Below are 20641 nucleotides of genomic sequence, written 5' to 3'. Positions count from 1 at the left end.
CCTGCATCAGGAGGCAGGGGGAAAACGCCCCTAACACCTCTGCCCCCAGCTCAGTCCACATGCTGTCTTGCTGAAGGAAGTCTGTTAACGGACTGCAATTTAGATACAAGATTTACAGTTTCGAACACTCCACCCATCCCCCTGCCCCAGCTTCAGGACGACTTTCTCTCTCTGCACAGGTTTCCAAGCCAAGATAAATCAAGCATGCACTTAAAAGCCACGCCGTCCTCGGGGCCCCCTCTCAGCAGGGGATCCATTTTTAAGCTCAAAGCCATCACATGTTTGCTCATGCTCCCTCGCCTTCAAATGTGAGCAGCCAGCATCTCCCACCCCGGGAAAGACTCCTTAATTCTGGGCAACAAAGAATTCCTCGGGACTCAGTTCTGAGGAACTCCACGCCTGCCTCCCAGAGCCAGGGCAGACCACAGCAGAAAAGAACTCGGAGCAGGAGGAGCCCGGGACCAGTGGAGCAAGAACTGGCGTCACTGGACATCAGAGCAGAGGAAGGGTAACTAGACGAGTTGAGGCTTTGGAACCAGACAGACCAGGATTCAAATCCCTGCTCTGGCACTTACTAGCTGTGTGGACTTCGTCAGTTTACTTCAACTCTCTAGGCCTCAAATTTCCTTATCTGTAAAAGGGGAGAAGTAGCACCTACCTCAGAGGATGGCCGTAAGATCGTATGTACGATAACATCCGTATGTGTGTGGCAGCTGGGACACACAGCAACTACTCATGTGATCGTGACAGTAGCTAACACTTACCCAGGGCTTACAACGCGCCCCCCACTGTTCCAAAAACTTGACATGTATTAACTCAGTATTATCATGAGTAGCAACTACTGCTAACAATCCTCCTGCCTCGCCCCAGGCCCAGTCAAAGATTCTGTTCCCCTGCCCCAGATGCCCAGGCCTCCTACCCAACATGAGCCTCGGGGGCTTCTTTCTCCTTCCCACTCCCAGGTGACTGGCTTGGGCAGCTTTAGTCCTCTCTGGGGCAGCCACGACGGAATGCCCTTTGTCGTTCCTAAGACTGTGCCAAGAACCACGGGCCCTGTGAGCCAGGTTACACCACAGTCACATATTTCCTAGGGATTGAAACATTCCTTAGGAGTGACTGAGGCCTTGGAGATGCTGGTATCACTTACACATCCTTCGTCTCAACTAGCACAAGAGAAGGGAACCAGCATGTGCTGGGCGCCTAAGTGAATGCCTGGGCACTTTCCCAACATTATCTGTGACCCTTCCAACCACCTGGCAAAGGAGGGGTTATACCCATTTCACAGACGGCAAACTAACGCTTAGGGGACTGGAGCGGGCAGCCATCAACTAGCCAAGCCCCACCACTAGTATGTGGGATCCGGACTCACACATGTCAACCAGCAACCTCATCAAAGAATGCTCCTAAGGAGACCCCCAAAGCAGGAAGTGTTGGTGGGAGGTGACCCCGAGCAAAGATCTCACAAGCTTCAAGATCTCACTCTTGACAACGGGACCTCAGCTGGCTGGTCAGCGGGGACGGGCTTTCTGGCCACTGCTGACAGACAGCAGAACATGGGAAAGGCCCACGGCTCTGCAGGGAGGGGAGGCTCCAAGCAGCAGTAAGTGTTCGAGGACAGGGTCAACGGCCACACTCTGTCCCAACTAAACTGCACATGCCACTCTAGCCCACCCCAAAGTTAACGACAGCCACAGCCACCACCACACTCCTGTCCCCGGAGGGCTTGTTTCTCAGCTCTGGGTGAAAGGCTGGTACCCACGGCCGTCGCTCAAGACCGTCAGTGCAGCTCTGCGACGTCTGTCGCTGGGCAGTTTACAGAAGCTGCCGGTGGGCACTGGTCCCAGTGTGGCCTGACCTCGGGTCTGCCTGAGATGCCAGAGCAGAAACAGCGCCCGGGGTCCCGGGAGTGGCACCACCAGAGCCCAGTGCAGACATCCAGCCCACCCTGGTCAGGGGCCGGGGGTCTTCTCGGGCACGAGCTCCCACCTCGACCCCCGCACCTCTTCTTTTCAAAGAAAATGTAATTTTTATATCTTGTTACAAAAAGAATACATGCTCATTGCCAGAAAATACTAAAATTAAGTACAGATTTAAAAGGTTTTCTAAAAAATTACCCTTCAATCCCACTCCCTAGAGGATTCCACTATTAATTTGTCTAGATTTTCTTTCACAGGACTCTGTAAATTTTAAGTGAATTCTACACAAAGGGGCTGTTAGCCTTACTGCTATACAACTGGAGTTTCAGTTGAGAGGCTTCTGAACAAATCAACACGTCCTTCTTGATGGACACGTAATATTCCCTGGTGTGGATGAACAATCCACCTTCATCAAGAGGCTCCATTTTAAAATGAGTCTCTGCCGGGGGCCTGCGGTTTTAGACCAGTTGCTGGTAGGCACTTTCATTCCGCCAGAGTTAACTATTTCGTATCCCAGAAGGCAAAGTCTGAGAGATTTAACCCACTTTTTATAGAGCACGGCCAATAAGATGACTGGAGGAAGAGAAGGGAAAAAGGAGGGGAGGCGGTTCAAAGAAGCGGCTTTGTGCCCGGCACAAGGTTAACTCCTTCCATGAACAATTCTGTTTCTAAGGAAAGAGCTGATTTAAGCTGTGTGCCTGTGGAGAGACCCTGACTTTACCAGGGAAGGATCGCCCCCGTCCCCAGTCCTCCAGGCTCAGCCTTGCCCAGCCACCCCCTCCGGAAGCCATCCCCATCATCCTGGCCGAACGGGGCTCTCCCTTCTAAGAATTCCATCAGCTCAGACTCTGGAGCCAGACAGACTAAGGTGGGCACCCAGCTCTATCCTTTATCAGCTATGAGACCGTAGATGAGTCAGCTGACCTCTCTGGGCCTCAGTTGCCTCATCTGCAAAATGGGGATCAGAGGCAGCCCACCTCCTGGGGTTGTGCAAGGATCACATGCATTACCACACGTCAAGGCAAACGAGGAGCTCAGTTAACACTAGCAAAAAACGATGAATGGACTGCAGATACAACCATTTCTTTCATCTTTATGTGCTGCTGGGCAACTCAGGAGTCCCAGGAAGACAGGACCTTGTCTTATCCATCCGAGCACTTCAACAGCACCGAGCATATTGCTCAGTACACACCTGCCGGGTGAGTAGGTGAAGATGTTGGAAAGGGTACATATGGGGATGCTGGGGAGCAAGTCATCGGGGGGCTCTGTCCAAAAGCAACCATCCGTCTCCATTTCTGTGCCTCCTCTCTAAAGCCCGCTTGGATGCAGCCAGAACAGTGAGTTGGGACAAGGAGCGTCAGTCGGGTGTCCCGCTTCCCGGAATGTGAACCGATGAACCGGTGAACCAGCATCAGAAACTTGGAACAAAGGTTGTAGAGGCTGTTGGAAAAAGTGGCTTCCAAAGCTGCTGAGCTTCCAAGGGAGGGTGGTTTTCTGCCAGAGCGTGTCAAGCAGGAGTGTCTTCTTTGCAACAGAGGAAAGGAAACGTCCACATACTTCTCCTCTTCAAGTACAAGAGCACCCCCCACACAGCCAGAAACTGCCCCGAGGTCTCCTTGGGTGGTGTGAAGGCTCAGGAGGGAGTGACCCAGCAGGCTCCAGGAAGCAGGCATGGAAGAGTCAAGCTCCAAGGCTTCTCTCTGGGAGTGACAGCAGATGCCGGGGCTTGCCGGGCAGAGGGGCTGCTAACAAGTCTCGGTTGCAATAGACTGAAGCCAAGTTCCCCGCCCCCGCCCTGCACCACCGGCAGGGCAGGGGGAGGCGGCTGGCAATGAGCCACCCACCTTGCTGTCCCCATGTTTCAGCCCCAGCCCCTCCACAGGCAGGGCACGGCCATCTGCAGGCTGCATTTCCATCCCCTGTGACATGCCTGACTTCAGAGGATGATGTATTGAAACACGGTGACACATGAGTGGGAGGGTGACAGTGTTATCAACTGGAGAGAAATGAAATCAAATCCACACTGGGAGAAGGGCCCTGAGCTCATTGCTTTGCAGTCACCTGTCCTGGGCTTGTAGGATTCCTTCAAGACCAGGCCCTCTCCATCCATGACATGAAAGGAAGTCAGTAACCCTCCCTCCGCCTCCAATGCCAAAAGAGGGGCTGCAAGTCGAGAACTAAGTGCAGGAAGGATCGCTCAGTTGTCCCTCTAATTTTTATGCCAGAACACAGGCATGTCAAAGAATGTGTCCCGTGGGGCATACATGCCCCCGTCCTCCACACGTGTGCCTCCGAAGGTCTGGCCACTTACAGGAGAGGCTGAGGGCAGACCTGCTGGCAGTCTGTGTGATGGGATTATGTACCTCGTGCTTTCTGCCTCTGCTAGCCGACTAATGCTTCACTTCTCAGGCTCACAATTTGGGTTCAACTCAGTGAAGTTGTCTAAGCATTCCCAGAGCCGAGACCCACTGAGGACGCCCACCAGAGGAAGCACCACCTTAAGTGCATGAAAAGAACACTTCCTGCCCCCAACTGCCGCTCGGTCCTCTATTTCACGTGGCTGGTGGGCCCCACAGCTCACGTGGCTGGCGGGCGCGTTGTGCTTCCATGCTCTGTGACAGCTTTTAGAGCTCACAACAACCCTGTTATCCCCATTTCAGAGACGAGGACAGGCTCGGGGAGGCTAGTGACTCCGATAAGCCAGAAGCAACCAAAGCCAGGACTCAAACTCAGCATCGTCTCCACCACAGCGGCCTGGCTGAAGGAAACAGCTGCAGTCCTTAGAACGCACACTCTCTTCGCCTGCTATCCTTGTCTCTCATGCGAAATTCAATCAGCTGAGCCCAGCTCATCAACATCCTGGACTGAATGCAAGAACCTCAGGTATGGCTTCAAAATACCCTGTGTAGTTTGTGACGAGCTACAACCTCCTTCTTCCTCCTCCTCACCTCTGACTTAAAAAAAAAAAAAAGAGTCAACACTTTACAACATCTCTTCCAATAATAACTTCCAAGGGAGTGCAGATCAAATTGTCGGAGGGCAAGCGGGGTGAGCCCCTCCACCCACAAGGTTCAGTGACCTTGGGTCAGCATGGAGGAATGTAAAAGGAGGGTTCTGGAAACGGTTGATAGGTCAGCTCACAAGGTCTTTCATCTGCCTGGGGATGCCTTCTGCAAGCTGCTGACCAAGGGTCAAAATTTCCCTCCTCACGCTCAGGAACTTTGACCCTCTAAGGATCCCCCAATAATTTGGATCCAAGAAAAAAGAGCACGTCACAGTCATGGGTCTACAGTAACCGGGTCCCGCCAGGCCCTGGCTAGCAGAGGGACAAACTTTGGGCCTGTTCCCTAGATGGACACTCGAGGTTCCTGTGGCCCCGCAGGGGACCAGGGCTGGGCCAGCACAGCTGGGCTCCCTCCACCTGCCCCTCTTCTCTTTCCTCACACCAATCTGATGCCGAATCCCGGCCTTTCTCACGAGGAGGGAGACCCTAGAAATCCTCCAATCCATGCAATAAATGGGCCGCTAGGCACAGGCCGGCCCACACTAGATACACCCAACTGAGCTCTCTCTGAGGTCAGCCAAGACACGACCTCAGAATCCTTCCACTCCATACCCGAGAGCCAGAAACAGCTGACTGAAGCGGGCACATTAGATGGAACCTGTCTGGCCCTCCATTTTGTCACAAACGGGGAAACTGAGGCCTGGTGCAACGAAGTGACTCTTGAACTCCCAGACCAGAGGACCAGGCAACTTCTCCCTCCATAGTGGCAACTCCAAAGCGCTATGGAGGCAGCCACTAGTTGCCAAGAGCCTCCTGGGACCTTTTCTTCACGGCCCTTTGCTGCTGGGGCCAAGACTCCTGCCCTTTCACGACCAGCCCAGGGCCCTCTGGCACTGGCCATCCTTCTCCACGTCACTTCCCTGAGGCTGCTCAGCGGCAGCCGCTCCCCTCTCGTCCCTGCTGGGAGGGCGGTGGTCGTGGTGGTGACGGTGGCGGTGGCGCCAGCCCGCAGTGCGCGGAGCCTCAGCTGTCCATCACTCCCGCCGCTGCAGCTCCGTCAGGCGTGGCGATGGGATGGCCGCCCGCCTAATGACAGGGCGATGGCAGCATTCACTCAGAGCGGAGAAGCAATTACCTTGAAAACCGGGGTCACAGGCCCCACTCGTTGGCTTTGATTGAATTCCAATACTTCCTCGAGCCGCCGTGACCTCACTTGCAGCTCCCTAAGTGCTACTCACGGGGAGAGGTGCACGTCCGGGCAGCGCTTCTCCCCCAGTTTCTCTCTTTTCTTAGAGCTTAAGACAAATTATTTTCAGAAGAGGATTTTAATTCCAAAGAGGGACGCAGAGGGGGAGAAGGGACCCCACTGTGGCCACCGCCGGGATGGGAGGACTCAGCCTGAAAATTCAGAAGTCCCCTGCAAGGGGATGGGCACGAGGAGCCAGAAGAGGAGAAATTCCAGACGACAGAACTCACTACGCACTTCCCATCCTGCGTCCCTTCTGCCACTATCAGCAGGGCCACCAAGCTGTGAACTGGTCACCGAGGCCGAGGACACAGGCCCCACACTACGGCTGGACTGGTGGGGGTGCGGGCAGAGCCGGGGCTGAAAGTCAGCCCCTGACCTCTGGCCTCGCTTTGGTCCTGGTGTACGTAACAGTCCATGAGCCACTTCCCCTCTCCGTAAAACAAGGGCAACAGCTAGCTCAGTGGTTCTCCACTAGGGGCCATTTCATCCCCTCTAGGGCATCTGACGGTGTCTGGAGATGTTTTTGAGTGTCATAAGTGTGCGTGGGGGGTGCTACTGGCATCCAGTGGAAAGAGGACAGGGCTGCGCTGAACATCTCACCACGCACAGGACAGCCCCACAACAAAGGATCTGGCCCCAAATTTCACAGTGATGAGCCTGAAGGACCCTGGGCTAGATGATCTCCGAGGAGACTTCAAACTTATTACCCAATGGGGGGACCATAATATCATGCTTCCCAGCTCAGTGGCTAAAAACATTGACCACTTACTCATGTTTCCCTTTCCAGACTCCTCTCTGCTCCTCCCACACAGGAGGTGAGGGTCTGGTCCTCCCCCAGCATTGCCAGGATTCAGACCAGGTGAATGCTTTCATGCCTCCCCTCTCCCCCCTCCCCCCAACAGCTGCCACAGGGCTTAAACCAGAGCACAGAACCACGTACCCATCACGGGTCCCAGGGGTGTGATGGGGGTCGGAATCCACCAGCATCACTGTCACTCCGAACCCAGCCTCCCAGCCTTCCTGGCCCAAAGAGATGAGCTGGTCCAACCTCTCCTTTAACAGATGCAGAAACTGAGGCCCGAGGAAGAGACGGGACCTGCCCGAGGTCACACAGGTAGAAGCACAAGTAGAACACATCACTAAGCTCACCAAGCAGAACCTTCTGGGCCTTCAGTCCCACCTTGAAATAATGACCTCACATAAGAACAGAAAAAGGACTGAAGACCAGCCAGGGTCTCAGAATGTCAGGGCTGAAGGGGCCTCAGACAATCAGTCCACTGCTTCCCCAGCCTGATTACCCTTCAGAAGGATCTGGAAAACTTCAGAAACACAGATTCCCAGTCTCACCCCCAGACCTATGGAAAGAACACTGGGGCGAGTGCCCTGGAATCTCTATTGTCTGGAAGCCCCCCTGGGGGACCGTGACCCCGCTGTCTGTGGATGGGAAGCAGTGATTCCTTCATTTTAGGGACAGAATAAGGACAGGTATACTCCGAGGCTAAGAGTCTTGCCCAAAGCCACATGAAAAAACTGTTTTTCCCCAGATGCTTATCTTAAATATCCTCAGCCTCCCACCAAGGCAGCAAGCAGGAGAAAGAAGCTATGTGAGCTCAAGAAACGCACTGGAGATGCAAGCCAGGTAGGGATGCTGGAGGGGAGAGATCGGCCTCCTGCCTTCCCTGAGGGTCGGACCGAAGAGGGCCTCACAAAGCACTCTTGGATATTTCTCCCTGTGCCCGGATGAGACGGGGCTTCTAGAAGGTCAGGAAGACCTGTGATGAATGCTCAGCCAGGCAGCTCAGTGCATGGGACAGCAAGGCCCAAACCCGATTCCACAGCACGTTTCACATCAACAGTACAGCAGAGACCGTTCTGAACCCAGGTGGCCAAAGAAGGGCAGACCTTTGCCAGGGAGGGGACACAGCAGACAGGCGCCCAGGGAGGCGCGAGGAGGCCAGTACCCTGGTCAGTCAGCATGACCTCCAAGGTGATCCCAAGGACCGCTCTCAATTGTGGGGATGCCAAAAGCTGGGGGAGGACACTGCTGATGAGTTTAGAGTTGGATTTGAGGCATGTCGGGCACCCCTTTAATTAGGGGACCGAGAGGCGCTTGGGGAGCCAAGGGGGAGAGAGCCCCAAATGGTCCCAAGCCCATGAGATGTTCGGGGAAGCCGGGACCCTGGGGCCGCCATTCTTTGAGGCCAGCTAAGGTCAGGGTCGATCTCTGGTTGTGGCAAATGAGAGGAATAAAAGGGCTATACACACGGTGAAAGGCAGACTGGGGAGTCCACGTACCCCGATGATGGCGTTCAGCTCCGTCATGGTGACCTGCTTGGCACGTTCCACCGCCTGCGCCACCTGCTGCTGGTGCTGGAGGGAACAGGGCAAGGGTCAGAAGAGGCCACCCTCCCTGGGGAGGCACAGGGAGTGCTGCTCCGGGCAGGCAGTCAGAACCCCCCAGAGAAGGCAAAAGGGGGCCAAGAGGGTCACCCAACCAGAGCAGGACACAAGTGGGATGGGGACGGGGCATTTTTACTTTCTTCTTTAAGCCCTTTGCAATAAGCATGTATTCCTTTTGTAATCAAAACTTCCTCTGAATTAAAATATAAATGAGCCAAAAGACAGCGATTAGTCAAGCGCCTTCCTCTATCACACATACAAAAAAGCTTCCTTCCATGCATCTGAATATGAGCTGAGGATCAGAGGACACTCCTGACTGAGGATGAGCTTTCTGAATGCGCTAACAACACTGGAGTCACGCGGGAGAGCCGCCCGTTTTAGGAGACATGGTGAGAGTGGTGAGGGGTGGGTTGTGAGGATGTCTGCAAGTGACATTCGAGTGGTTCAGAAGAAAAGTATGTGTATCTGTATATACTCATCTCTATCTATCTAAGTAGAGAGTAAGCAAACAAAAAAGTATGTGCCCAGACAGATTAGAAAGAGAGAGAAAAAGTGGCAAGGCGGACCCTAATATAAACTGTGGACTTCAGGCGATAACGAGTGTCAGTGTGGGTTCAGCAACTGTAACAAATGGCCCACTCTGGTGCAGGATGTTGTTAGGAGGGGAGGCTGTAGGAAATCCCTGCACTTTCCACTCAGTTTTCCTGTGAACCTAAAATTACTCTGAAAAATAAAGTCTATTTAAAAAAATTTCTTTCTGGTGCATTCATTGCCTTCAGCTTTGAGGTAGCATCTGTTTTGTGTACAGCTCTCTGCCCACTGGGCTGTAAGCTGTGAGGACATCACTCTATTCTGTTTTTACATGAATTCCATCACTTACTGGTCATTACTCTGACTCAGAGACCCAGGACTCCAGGAGGCAGCTGAGGCGGCCTCAGCCACAGAGGGGATGTGGAGGGCAGGGCCTGGCCCAGCTGGAGTGAGCACTGGGCAGAAACAGGCCCCTCAGTGGGCCCAGCTGTCTGCCCTGCACGAGGAGCCTCCCTGGAGACACTTCTTTCATGTCGCCCATTAGCCCAGCCCTGCCTCAGATAGGGGCCCTTTGGAAAGTGCTGAGAAGGTGATGTGACTGACTGGTCATGCCTCTGGCGAGGACACTGTCCTGGGGACTGGGGTCCCCTTAGAGGTTCTGGCCCTTGGCACTGACTGGCCAGGCTTCCTTGCTCCTAGATGTTTCCAGGTGTGGAAGTTGGGGCACAGGGAAGGTGAGGCTGGGAATGCTGGCTTGATGGGGCATAGCGGGCAGAGGCTCCCACTGCCTGCTGCTAGCCCCGTCACAGGCCAGGACCCTCCTCCCTGGTCTGTGCAGCAGAGACCCAGTTCTACCAGAAGAACAAGCAAATGGTCCCTCTGGTGTGCTGGAGAAGGCTCTGCAAATCTCCAGGTTGTCAACCTCAGTCAGTAGGAATGGACAGGAGTGGGCTCAGTGGGACCCGGTCAGCCGCTGGGCTGCTTTGGAAAGAAAAGGCGGACACAGTAAAAGGCCTTACCTCTTGTGACAGGAAAGGCATGATCTGTGCTAAAATTGTGTTCAGTCTCTTCGCAATCTCTGTCTGCAAAAGAAGAGAGGCTGCGTGAAGCTCAGGCACATAGATCAGGTGGCCGAAATGCCTGACGGGTGGGAGTGCAAACTTGCCCCAGACCACAGACCCTATGACCGGCTCCATCCTGTCCACGCTCAGTCGGCGTCGTCCCAGGGGGCCTCGTTAAACCCACAGCATCCAAAAATCTCTTCCAATCCGCCCCCCAGCCAAGCTGCCTACATTTTGCGGAGCTCCAATTTCCTATCGGAGGTGGTCTAGATGTTTGGTTCAGAATACAGTTTGCCTCCTCTGGACGGAAGCCCTAATTAAAAACGAAGCAAAACAAGAACCCCCACACCGCACACCCCAGTAAAACCTACTACAACAGTGAAACGCAGTGAGGTGCCCAGTGGCGCCCGATGGCAACAGCAAGACAGGCGCTGAGACAAACAGGACAGGACGCAGCTGGGGCCAGCTGCACAGGCAGTGATAAGTGGCACAGAGGGTCTCACTCGCCCCCCCCTTGTCTCTGCTGCCTCCCCCAACCAGACCAATCCCACCCCCAGCCATGTGCAACCCCACCTGAACGCCACCACTAATGCTTCAGTTTTTAGGGTAAAGCACGGCCTCCTCTAAGAAGCTGCTCAGGAGGTAACTCACTGGATCCCTAGCCCTTCACATATGTTGATCGTAGAAAAGCAGATCAGCTCTCCGCCTCACCCCCTAACACCCCAGAAAAGATCACATTTAGAGAAACACCAACTGTTTTTGCCACTCATGTCCTATGTGAACCCCAGGATCTCAGACTAAGAGGGGCTAAAAAAAGAGAAAAGAAAAAAAGAGTCGTGCTAAACGGTTAACTGAGTCCAGACAATAAGGCCTAGAACCACTGATAGACAAGGCTCAGAATTGCTTTTCTTATCTCATTCTGAATCTGTGGCCGCCGGGACCGAGGTCCCAGAGCTGGCTTCAATGCTCTCATCAGCACACAGCAATCTTTCAGAGACAAAACCATGACAACAGCCTTAAAAAACCTGTGATCATCTGCATGTCAAATGATTCTGGATGAGAAATCCCTGTGCCCTTAAAATAAAAACCATGCTGTCTGAAGGCTTACCAACAGACCCTGGGCCTCAGGAGAACTCCTGGGGCCAGTACCCCCACATCCCTCCAACCACAAGCCACTGATGAGGACGCCTCTGGTTTGTGAAGAAGACAGGCCATCGACTAGGAATCTGATGGACTTTTGTGGCCTGACATTCCGGGGCTGCAGGCTGCAGCGGCGGGCTCCAACACAGACGGCCTGTCCACTACATCAGGGACTGCTGGGTGGGGATGGGGGCAGCTTTCCCCTCCTGGAACATTCCGCATCCCTAGGAATAGGGCCAGTTTCTCCGACCACAGGCACTTGGGACAATTCTTTGGTGTGAAAGACTGTCCCTCGTACCCCCAACACTTCCAAACTCCCAGGAGGGAGGGGACAATCACCCCAGGCTGAGACCCACATGCACACATCTTGGGGATGCTCCAGCAAGGACACAGTACATCCAGGTTTGTCAGCCTCAGTGCTACTGACATTTGGGGCCAGATAATTCTTCGTTGTGTGGGCTGGTTGTGCAGTGCAGGGCTCTCAGCAGCTCCCCGGGCCTCCACCCACTAGCCCGCCATTCATACTGTAAGAAACCAGGGAAGATTAATTATTGTATAAATTACTCCTCTAGGTAAGGGGGAAGAGTTCCACTCCAAAATAGGGTCCTTTCTCATTTCTGTTCATTTTTTCCTCCCCCAAATTGATCAATAGTGGGGAAGGGGAATGAAATATAAGAGTCAGGGTTGTATATGGCAGCAGTTCTAGAAACAATCAGCTAGTTTGCATCCTAGTCCAAACCTGCAGAGAACAACGCGGTCACTCAACTGTCACATGTTTATGTGCCAAATAATAGAAAGATATATTAAAAACAAAAACCAGAAATAAACTAAATAAACCAGCTTCACTGCTCAGGGAAGCGCATTGGTTCAAGGCCTCTCACCTCAGCAGAGCCTGGCACATAGTAGGTGGTCAAAAAATGTTTAGCCAAAAGAATCCCACCAGCTTCCCTGCATCTATTTTTTGACTCTTCATAACGCAGTGTACCCCTGGGCACGGATCTGGGCCTGCCGCCGCCGGGGCAGCATCGTGGGAGGGGCCGTGGCGAACTGAGTGTGGACAGACAACTGGGAGGTGGGGTGGGCATCAGTCCAAGCTTCGCCAATAGAGCGAGGTGGTGTGGTCAAGCCAGACCGACCACAGCCAACTCGGTGGGCCCCTGGCTGCTGGCCCCTCCCCACAGCCAGGAGGGCAGGTGGCAGGCCCCGCACCTTCCCGGTCACTCCAGCCTACTTAGCAACTACAGTTCTCACTATCTCTGGGGTGGAGGGTTACAAAAGGGTTCCCAGCTGTTGCTACTTCCTCTAGCAAATAGGTCAAGTGTCAGGGTCTTGGTAGTCAAAGGGAAAAAGTGAAAAGTAGCGACCTTTCCCTTCCCCACACCCTGCAGCAACCGTGGCCAGAGGCTTCCCCTAGGTGGGATCTTCCCGCAGGCCTGGTCCGGAGCCCAGCATCCTCTGGTTGTGAGGAAAAGGGATCCGCCAGGATTCCATGCAGGCATGCAGGCCACCAGGGGGCCATGGGCTGGGCTGCTCAGAAGCCCCCTGGGTGGCTCAGAGCGAGTTCCCTCAGTCCCACCCTTCCACCCCACTGAAAGCAGTTCCTGCCTCCTTCACCACCTCCCAAGACCAGAAACATCAACTGAGGGCCATCAGAAGGCTCCACATGGCTATGGAACATTCTGGAGACCTGGGTATTCACATTCAGGCTCCCTCCTGGGGCCTAAACCCAATGAAGAGAGGCCTTGGTGAGCGGCAGGAAGGACTCGGGCATACCAGGAGACAGGGTTATGGCGGGGGGAGGGGGAGAGGGGAGAGGGGTTTACACTCGAGGAGCTTTTATAGTAAACCAGGGCTTCCCTGTCTTTGGATCTGGGTTTTTTTCTGGGGGGAAGTGGGGGCAGAGAGAGCATGCAAATCCCATCCCTCCCAGGGGCAAGCCATCGCCTGCTGCTGAGCAGCACGCCCCTCAAAAGTGGAAGCAGGGACTGAGTGCCACCCCTCTCTACGCTGGCCACCAACCCTGAGAACAGGCTCAGGACATGCTGGTGAGTCAGAGAAGGAACAGGAAAACTGGTCACTTAAAGTCTTTTTTTAATGTTTATTTTTGTGAGGGTGGTGATTGCGGGAGGAGCTCCTGGAAATAGGAAGTTGACCGGACAGAACCGCTCTTAACAACAACAATAATAATAATGGCTAACATCCGCCGACCCAGCTGTTCCAAGCATTTCACATGTGTGAGCTCTCAGTAAACCCACAGGGGAGGTGCGTACTAAAATCTCCACTTTTCAGATGGGGAAACTGATGCTCAGAAATTAAGCAACTTCACTAAACAATTTCCTACCAAACAGCCACATTTTGACATTCTGAGAGAGCTTAGAAGTATTTTTGAAAGAAAAACTACTGTCAGGGTTAATAATTGACAGCATTTCCGATTAGAACAGCTGTTAAAACAGCATTTGATCCAACTCAAACAAGCTCTAAACATCAGTTCCAAGAAAGGAAGAAAAAAAAAAATCAAGACATGTGACTTCGACAATCGGGACAAGTCACAAATCACAAATTGGAACTAGATCATACATTGGAAAACTCCTTTTGGCGATTCAGGGCACGGTTATCAATAAGGCAGACGTGGTCCATGAGGCTGACCTCCATCCTTCCCTCCATCTCGGTCACACAAAGCCACCACCTGTGAGCCAGATCCTCAGACACAAACCCGAGAGGAGGGGGTGCCGGGCAGCAGGAAGGCGGCTTCCTTTGGAAAAAAGGTGTTTGGGGAGCCTGTTGCTGCCTTTGAAAGTTTCTTTTCAAGTGTGGTTCAAAGAAGGCGGCTTTGCTGGTGGAAAAACATTGTTCCTTGGAAGGAATTAATCTACTAGACACAGACAGAGAGGCAGTTCAGAGAAACGTGCAGAGAGATTCTGCAAAATTCAGAATCTGCGCTCCCAACTGGGCGCTGGGGGTAACATCTGCCCTGTGTCTCTGTCGAGATTGTTAGGCAAATAAATGACGGAAAACAAGATAGTAGGGGGGCAAGTGTAATTTCCCAAAGAGCAATCTGCTCAACGCGCCTTAGTAGCTCCCATTTGCATGATCATCTCCTCATTAAAGTAGGACCTCCAAACATCTTGCTGTAAACCGAGGGTACTTGAGCATTCCAAAAAGGGTATTTCTCTAAAAACATTCTGGCACTCACATTTGCTGCAACTTACCATCCTTGGGCCTCTGACCCAGGACACTGAATTAAGGGAGATGGAATCTGCTCTCGGTCCTCACCCCCAGCAACCTCCTGCTCCTGGCCTTCAGCACTCAGCCACTTGTTGGCCCTTTTTTAAAAAATTCAGCTGACTGCTCAAGACTCAGTTGACAGCCACTTCCACCAGACGGTCTGTCCGCTACTTGGTTTTACGCTGCCGTCAGCTCTTGAGAATGCACACTCCATTTTAACCTCAGCCAAACAAAAACAAGGAGAGGGAGAAATCTGCCACTTTAAAGAGCATGTTATGACCCAAAGTCACACAGCAATGCCCTGGCTTCTACTCCCAGCTCTGCCTCCATCTGGCTGTGTGGCTTTGGGAAGAGCACTTCCCTCCTGGTCTTCCGTTTTGTTGTCCGCAAAATGGAGGGACGGACTGGATATAACATATGAGATCCAGGAGTCATCATTTAGAGTTTTAAGAATGCTAAACATTCCTGAATTGCTCTGTGACATATTATTTCCTCCATAAAGCTCAGCGAAACAGAGCATGGCATGAGCGTCAACGACAAGCAGAGAAGAGGCAAGCCACCTTGAGATGTGGATGGACGTAGGGTGGTGGGCTGGCCGGGGCAGGCTGGGGCTCAGTCCTGAGGTTCAGTCTTCATAGCACAAACCATTCAAATGTGTCCATTAGCAAAAGTGCACACAACCATCAGAGCAGGCCAGAGTGGGGATGTCCTATCTGTAAGTGTCAAGCACCTACTGTTCGGGTTCTGTGATTCACAAGACAAGAGTGGCGGCACACTAAAGACGGCCAAGCAAGGGCTCTTCACGCCATTTTGTTTAGTGGGAAGTAACAGCAATTCCACATCTGTGAGATAGTCAAGGGGCCGCTACTAGGCTCCTAGTTTCACGTCTACAAGGATTTCTTCCTGGGACAATCAGGGCATGGTCTTGGAAAGAGCCGTGTGTTGTGAACCTGGAGACTCATGTGTGGATGTCAGTGAGAGAAATGAGACGAGGGAAGGAGGCCTGCCTATGTGAAACACGAGCCACACCCCAAAGTCATGAAGAAATGGTGGTGCTCGACCCAGCTCTGTCCCTGCCAGGCCATGTGACCTCTGGAAAGACGTCCTGCTGGCTGGGCCTCAGGTGACTCCTCTAGAACCACGTGTTTGGGTGGAGACTCAGGCGTTCTAGGGTTCTTGAATTTTAATCAGGTTTTACCTGGTTCTCTGACTCAAGTGCTAGGGTATTCAGAGAGTCTGCTTCATCTTGAATTAAAATCACAGGGGCACAGGGAGACGCTGGGGGCTGTGCAGAAGGAGGAGGCTCCAGCAGCCGGGCGCCACCATCTCCCAGCAATCAAATATTGGAAGATTCCGGAACAATGTGTCCAGGCAATTTCAACTTAAAATATCCCATTGCATTTCCTAGGCAATTCTAAATTGATAGGCCCTCAATTATTGCACTACAAGATGAAATTCCTTGCCAGGCAGTTTCTCCTCAGACCAAACTCGGAGAGCACTGAAACAAAGCAAGTGGGTATTTTATTGCTCGTGGGAGGGAAGTCCAGGGACAGGGACCTCCGGCAAAAGCCTGCATGGGGTTCCCAGGCCCACCTCGTCCCCTTACCGGCTCTCCGGGAAAGCAGCACCATAGTGTCTTTAAGAAGGGGACAAATAAATGGTCCACTTACCAGCCGAGGGAGATAATAACCCCTGCTCCTGGCGGGGCTGGGGAGGTTTCCATCACAGCTCACTCAGTGAGAGGTGAGCCTCCTTAAAGGCCCTTTTAGCACTGACATATTGATCAAATTATATATAACTACGACACCATCAAATATTTATGCTTCCAAGGAAGCCTGCTGAATTCTTTATGCCGGAAGGTACAAGAAAAGGCCCAGCCCTGGCGTGACCCTGAGGATCTGTCTCCTGGAGGGAATGGGATGCTGGCTGGGGCCAGCTGTGATGGACATTCCACACACTCACCCCTACGCCCTTCACACAGGGTAAGGATGGCAGGCAGGGGACAATGCACTCGCCCTTACCCAGCTAGGCCCCGTGAAAGGCAAGGGAGTCTGGGAGCTGAGGCTGTGGCGTGACCCTTCCACACTTCCCTGAAAGGAATTAAGCCTTCCCTTTCTCTGGTCCCCCCAAGAAATCTCAGACATTTCCCGCCAAGAGTCTAGGGAGTAAGGGAATTGGGAATGGTGGGGCTGAGAGAGGAAGGGGGGAGTGGCGGAGGTGGGGGAAGAGGAAGCATCTAGGCCACTGACCCCGGAAAGAGCTGGCAACGCCAAGCCTCGAGACCTGCACTCCAGGCCCAGGTACGTCCTGCACTTTGGCCTCAGTTTCCGTTACACGGCAGAGGCAGATTTGGGTCCAGTACAATAACCAGAGTTCTGAATTAGGTGCCGTGTGCAAGTGAGTGTCCCACCCTCGGAAGCATTCAGTGGCAACCCAACAGGGAAACGGGTAAACACCACTCATGGGAGGGACCTGGGCCTAGATGACAGCCAAGTTCCTCCTTGGCTCTAAGATTCTAACACTTTCATTTTTCAGACTCTCAGTTTCCATCCACCGGGCTTCCTGTTAACAAGATCCAATAATCTTTAAATATTTGTTCACTTTAATTTCTTGGTTCCCAAACACATTAAACTCTGCTCGCCTCCCACCCCCACTCCAGGGAACGGCTCTCAAAGAGCTTGCTTGTGTAGACAGAACAGGGAAAGCCTTTTCAGATTACACCTTCCCCCAGCACTGCCCATTCATCCCTGGCTCAGCCACCCTTCCAGCCCTCCCTCCCCTCAGATAACCCCCTGCCCCCTCCCCAACCTTCCCAGACTCCACTGGCCAACTCCTGCCAGGAGGGAGAATTCTCAATTCATCCCCAGGAGGTTGCCATGGCAACCCCCGCCACCTAATCCCCCTTGGAACATTATGCAAATCTCCCCTCACCCCTCAACAGGCTGTAAAAGTCACATTACCCTTGCAGAAGCAGCTCATTAAATTTTGGGGGTCTCCCCATAAGGTCAGTGCTACAAATGAAATACTGGCTATGACTTACGGACAGGGGTGCTCTGGAAAACCTGGGCGGCAGGAAGGGAAAATGAGGTGTCAGGGGAGAGGACAGGCAGACTTCGGGCAGAAACAGAGCCCCATGTTATCCACCCACCACCGAGTTCACAACCAAAGAGCATGTCCCCTCCTTAGATTAGAAGGGTCAGAGTCCTCTCTCCTCAGACAAGGATGGCAGGAGTGGTGGCATTTCATAGGCCATAAAAATCAAGATTCGTTATCTGTTTATATGATCGGCTTGTTTATATGATCGGCTCCCTCTCCAACTGACCTCCTCCCAAACCACCATCGTGTTCAACATCTCCTTTTACAGATGAGGAAATGAGGCCCAGGGAGGGCAAGGAGCTGCCTAGGTCACAGAGCAAGACAGTGGCAACCAAGTCTCCCAGCTCTAGAGCCAGAATTCTTCCCCCTACATCAAGAGTTCTCAACCAGGGGCGATTTTGCTCCCCAGGGGACATTAGGCAATGTCTGGTGAAATTTTTGGGTGTCACAACTGGAGTGATGCTACTGACAACTAGGGGAAAGAGGCCAGGGATGCTGCCAAACATCCTAGGATGCCCAGGCCAGCCTCACCACAAAGAACTCTCCAGCCCCAAATGTCAGTAGTGCCCAGGCGGAAAAACCCTGATCTGCGCATCACCGACGCTCACATTTTACTGAACTCTGAAAGGCTTTGTCTGGGGACTTCCCAGAACTGGAATCAAACCCCTGCAGTACAGGTGGGTCTGGGGGTTGGACATGTGGGGAGACCACAAAAGACCACACCTTGATATGGCACGTGGATAAAGATCCTCGGTCCACAAGTGAAAGCGCCCTGGTTTCCAGTTCTAAACCCGCCCCGGTCCACCGTGACACCACAAGCGAGTCACTAACCTCGGTACATGTCAGCGTTCCTGTCTGTCAGGTGGTGCTCATGACGCCCCCTCTGCAGGGCTGGCACGCGGAGCCGGCAAGCAACAAAGGAGAAGGGGCCCTGGGAAGTCTTACAACACACACAACATCAAGATCCTGTCCTCGCTCTCTGAGGCCCTGGCAACTTTGGGGACTCTGTCCCACTGTGAGAATACCTTGCTAGGTCCTCCTGTACGCACAGTGGGTACTGTGCTAAGAGTTAATATGGGTCACCTCATATAATCCTCCTAACGCTCCCTATAACCACAGTCCAAGATATGAACCCACCAGCCATGTACGGCTAACTAACGTCACTTAAAATTCCATTTACAACTCAGTCCCTCAGCCACGGGAGCCACACTTCAAGTGCTCAGTAGCCACATCTGGCTGGTGGCTTCTATACTGGACAGTAAAATACACGTTTCCACAACCGGAGTGAGCTCACGGGACAGCACTGCTCTAATAGGTGGGTGTCATTATCATCCGCATTACAAACGGAAGTTCCCAGAGCTCAGAGTCGGCCCCAAGTCACAGAGTCAGTAAGTCTTGACCCAGGATTCAAACCCAAGTTTGTCTGACCTCCAAGCCTGTCTCTTAGCCACCAGGACATACCACCTCCCCACTCCTGGAGCTCTGATCTAACTTCTCAAGATCCCCCTTTCAGAACCAGTTGACTTCTGATGGAGAAACTCTGAATCCACTGACAAAAAGGTGTAGTAAAAACAGGCTTACCAGGGACCCACCCCACCCATCACCAGAAGGCCTGGGAAACGCCCAGTGTTCCTACAGCATCACCAGAGTTGAAGAAAGGGGCTTGGTCAGGGGGACAGCGAGGGAGAGCCAGGTGGGGGTCTCTTGAGAAGTGGAGTAAGACCCAAGTGAGAGAACAGACAGAAACCCAAAGAGACTAAGAGAGACGAGGAGGATCTAGAGAGCCCCCCTTAAGAAGTTCCTCCAGGCTGGGCTCCTTGGTGTCACAGACAAGTGCCAGGTGACACAGAAGCCAGTGTCGAGTCAACAGTGGGAGGCACCTGGCCGTGGCAAGGCAGCTCTTTGCGGGCTCTAATGCTTCTCCCCATTTCAAGCCGGCTTCATGGAGATCTCCGTTCCTCCAGGACGAGGTATAAGGCTACAGAAGGAGGGTGGGAGACAGGGCAGCACCGTCAACCTCACTTCCTCCAGAGCCTTTCCCTAGGACTTCTGCTCTTAGGCAAGGCGAGATAAGAACTGGACTGCAGCCCTGTGCACTGGTGACAGAGCTCAGAGGAAGGCCTCCCTCCTTCCCAGAGTGACGGCGTAAGGAGAAGCTACAGCCCCTACTGGCCCATCAGTCCCGGCTGGCTCCCCGCCTCCCTCTGCAATCTCACCCTCACCCTACTCCCACCGGGCTGCTTTCCCCTCCCTCTAGACCCTGGGGTACCACCTGCAGCACCCCCGGGCGCAGTGAGTCTGCCTACCTCTTCCTGGACAGCAGTCTGATAGTTCCTGTACCCCAGCCCCACCCTATCGAGGACTGACTCCCATCCCTCGCCTACCAGTCTACACTGAACGGTCTTCTCTTCCCCAGCAGAAATCACCCCAGCTCACAAAGCATGCCCTTCATGAGGATCCGTTTCAGACATGGGGTCAGGACAGCGTGTTGAGGGCTCTCTCCACAGGGGAGTATTTGGGAGTGGGTAGAGGGCCTCCTCCCCCAGCCCTCCATCACACCTGGCTGGGTGGTGGTGGAGTCTAAAACCAAAGCCTTCAGGCCAACTGGGAAGGAAGAGTCCCCTCCCCTGCCCGCAGTGTTCCCAGTGCTGCAGGCCTTGCAGGAAGGACTCCTGGTGCATTTGGGGGAAGACAGAGTAGCACTCCAGTGCCAACTAAAAAGCATCTTCTCCCATTGGGCTAATAGAGATCTTACGCACAATTTTAAAAAAAAACAAAACAGATGAAGAGCTGTGAATAATGGTTATCAAGGATTTAAAAGGGCAATGAGATAAGGCCATAACTCTTGGAGCTCTGGGCCCAAACAGCCTGCCAGGGCATGACAAGCAGAGTTCACTAATTTACCCTCCAAGCCACCGCCCCTGCTTCCTGCTACAGTTCGTCTCCTTAATCCAAATTCAGCAGGTTGACCTTCTCTTCCTCATTCCCCATTCCCCCACCTCTCCGCTTTATCCTCTTT

At 53.2% G+C, this 20641-nt stretch overlaps 1 protein-coding gene across 11 annotated transcripts in view; it reads right to left on the bottom strand.

Moving 5' to 3' along the window:
• The window catches only part of TLE3 (TLE family member 3, transcriptional corepressor), a 49737-nt gene that overhangs the window by 17980 nt on the left and 11116 nt on the right, over positions 1 to 20641 (bottom strand). For 5 of the 11 annotated variants that reach the window (XM_014848210.3, XM_014848213.3, XM_014848212.3 and 2 more), the window contains exons 5-6: positions 10120 to 10182; positions 8465 to 8539 (exon numbers count right to left, since the gene is read on the bottom strand). In XM_014848210.3, the coding sequence (XP_014703696.1) occupies positions 8465 to 8539; positions 10120 to 10182 (138 nt within the window). Of the gene's footprint in view, positions 1 to 8434; positions 8540 to 10119; positions 10183 to 18453; positions 18501 to 19502; positions 19601 to 20641 lie in introns of those variants that run through there. The other 6 variants (XM_014848205.3, XM_014848208.3, XM_014848206.3 and 3 more) reach the window with 3 other exon arrangements.

This window comes from Equus asinus, chromosome 2 (genome assembly GCF_041296235.1).
Source record: "Equus asinus isolate D_3611 breed Donkey chromosome 2, EquAss-T2T_v2, whole genome shotgun sequence".
In the NCBI taxonomy this organism is placed as follows: Eukaryota; Metazoa; Chordata; class Mammalia; order Perissodactyla; family Equidae; genus Equus; species Equus asinus.
The sequence above is the reverse complement of the archived record's forward strand: the minus strand, read 5'-3'. Positions and strand labels throughout refer to the sequence as shown.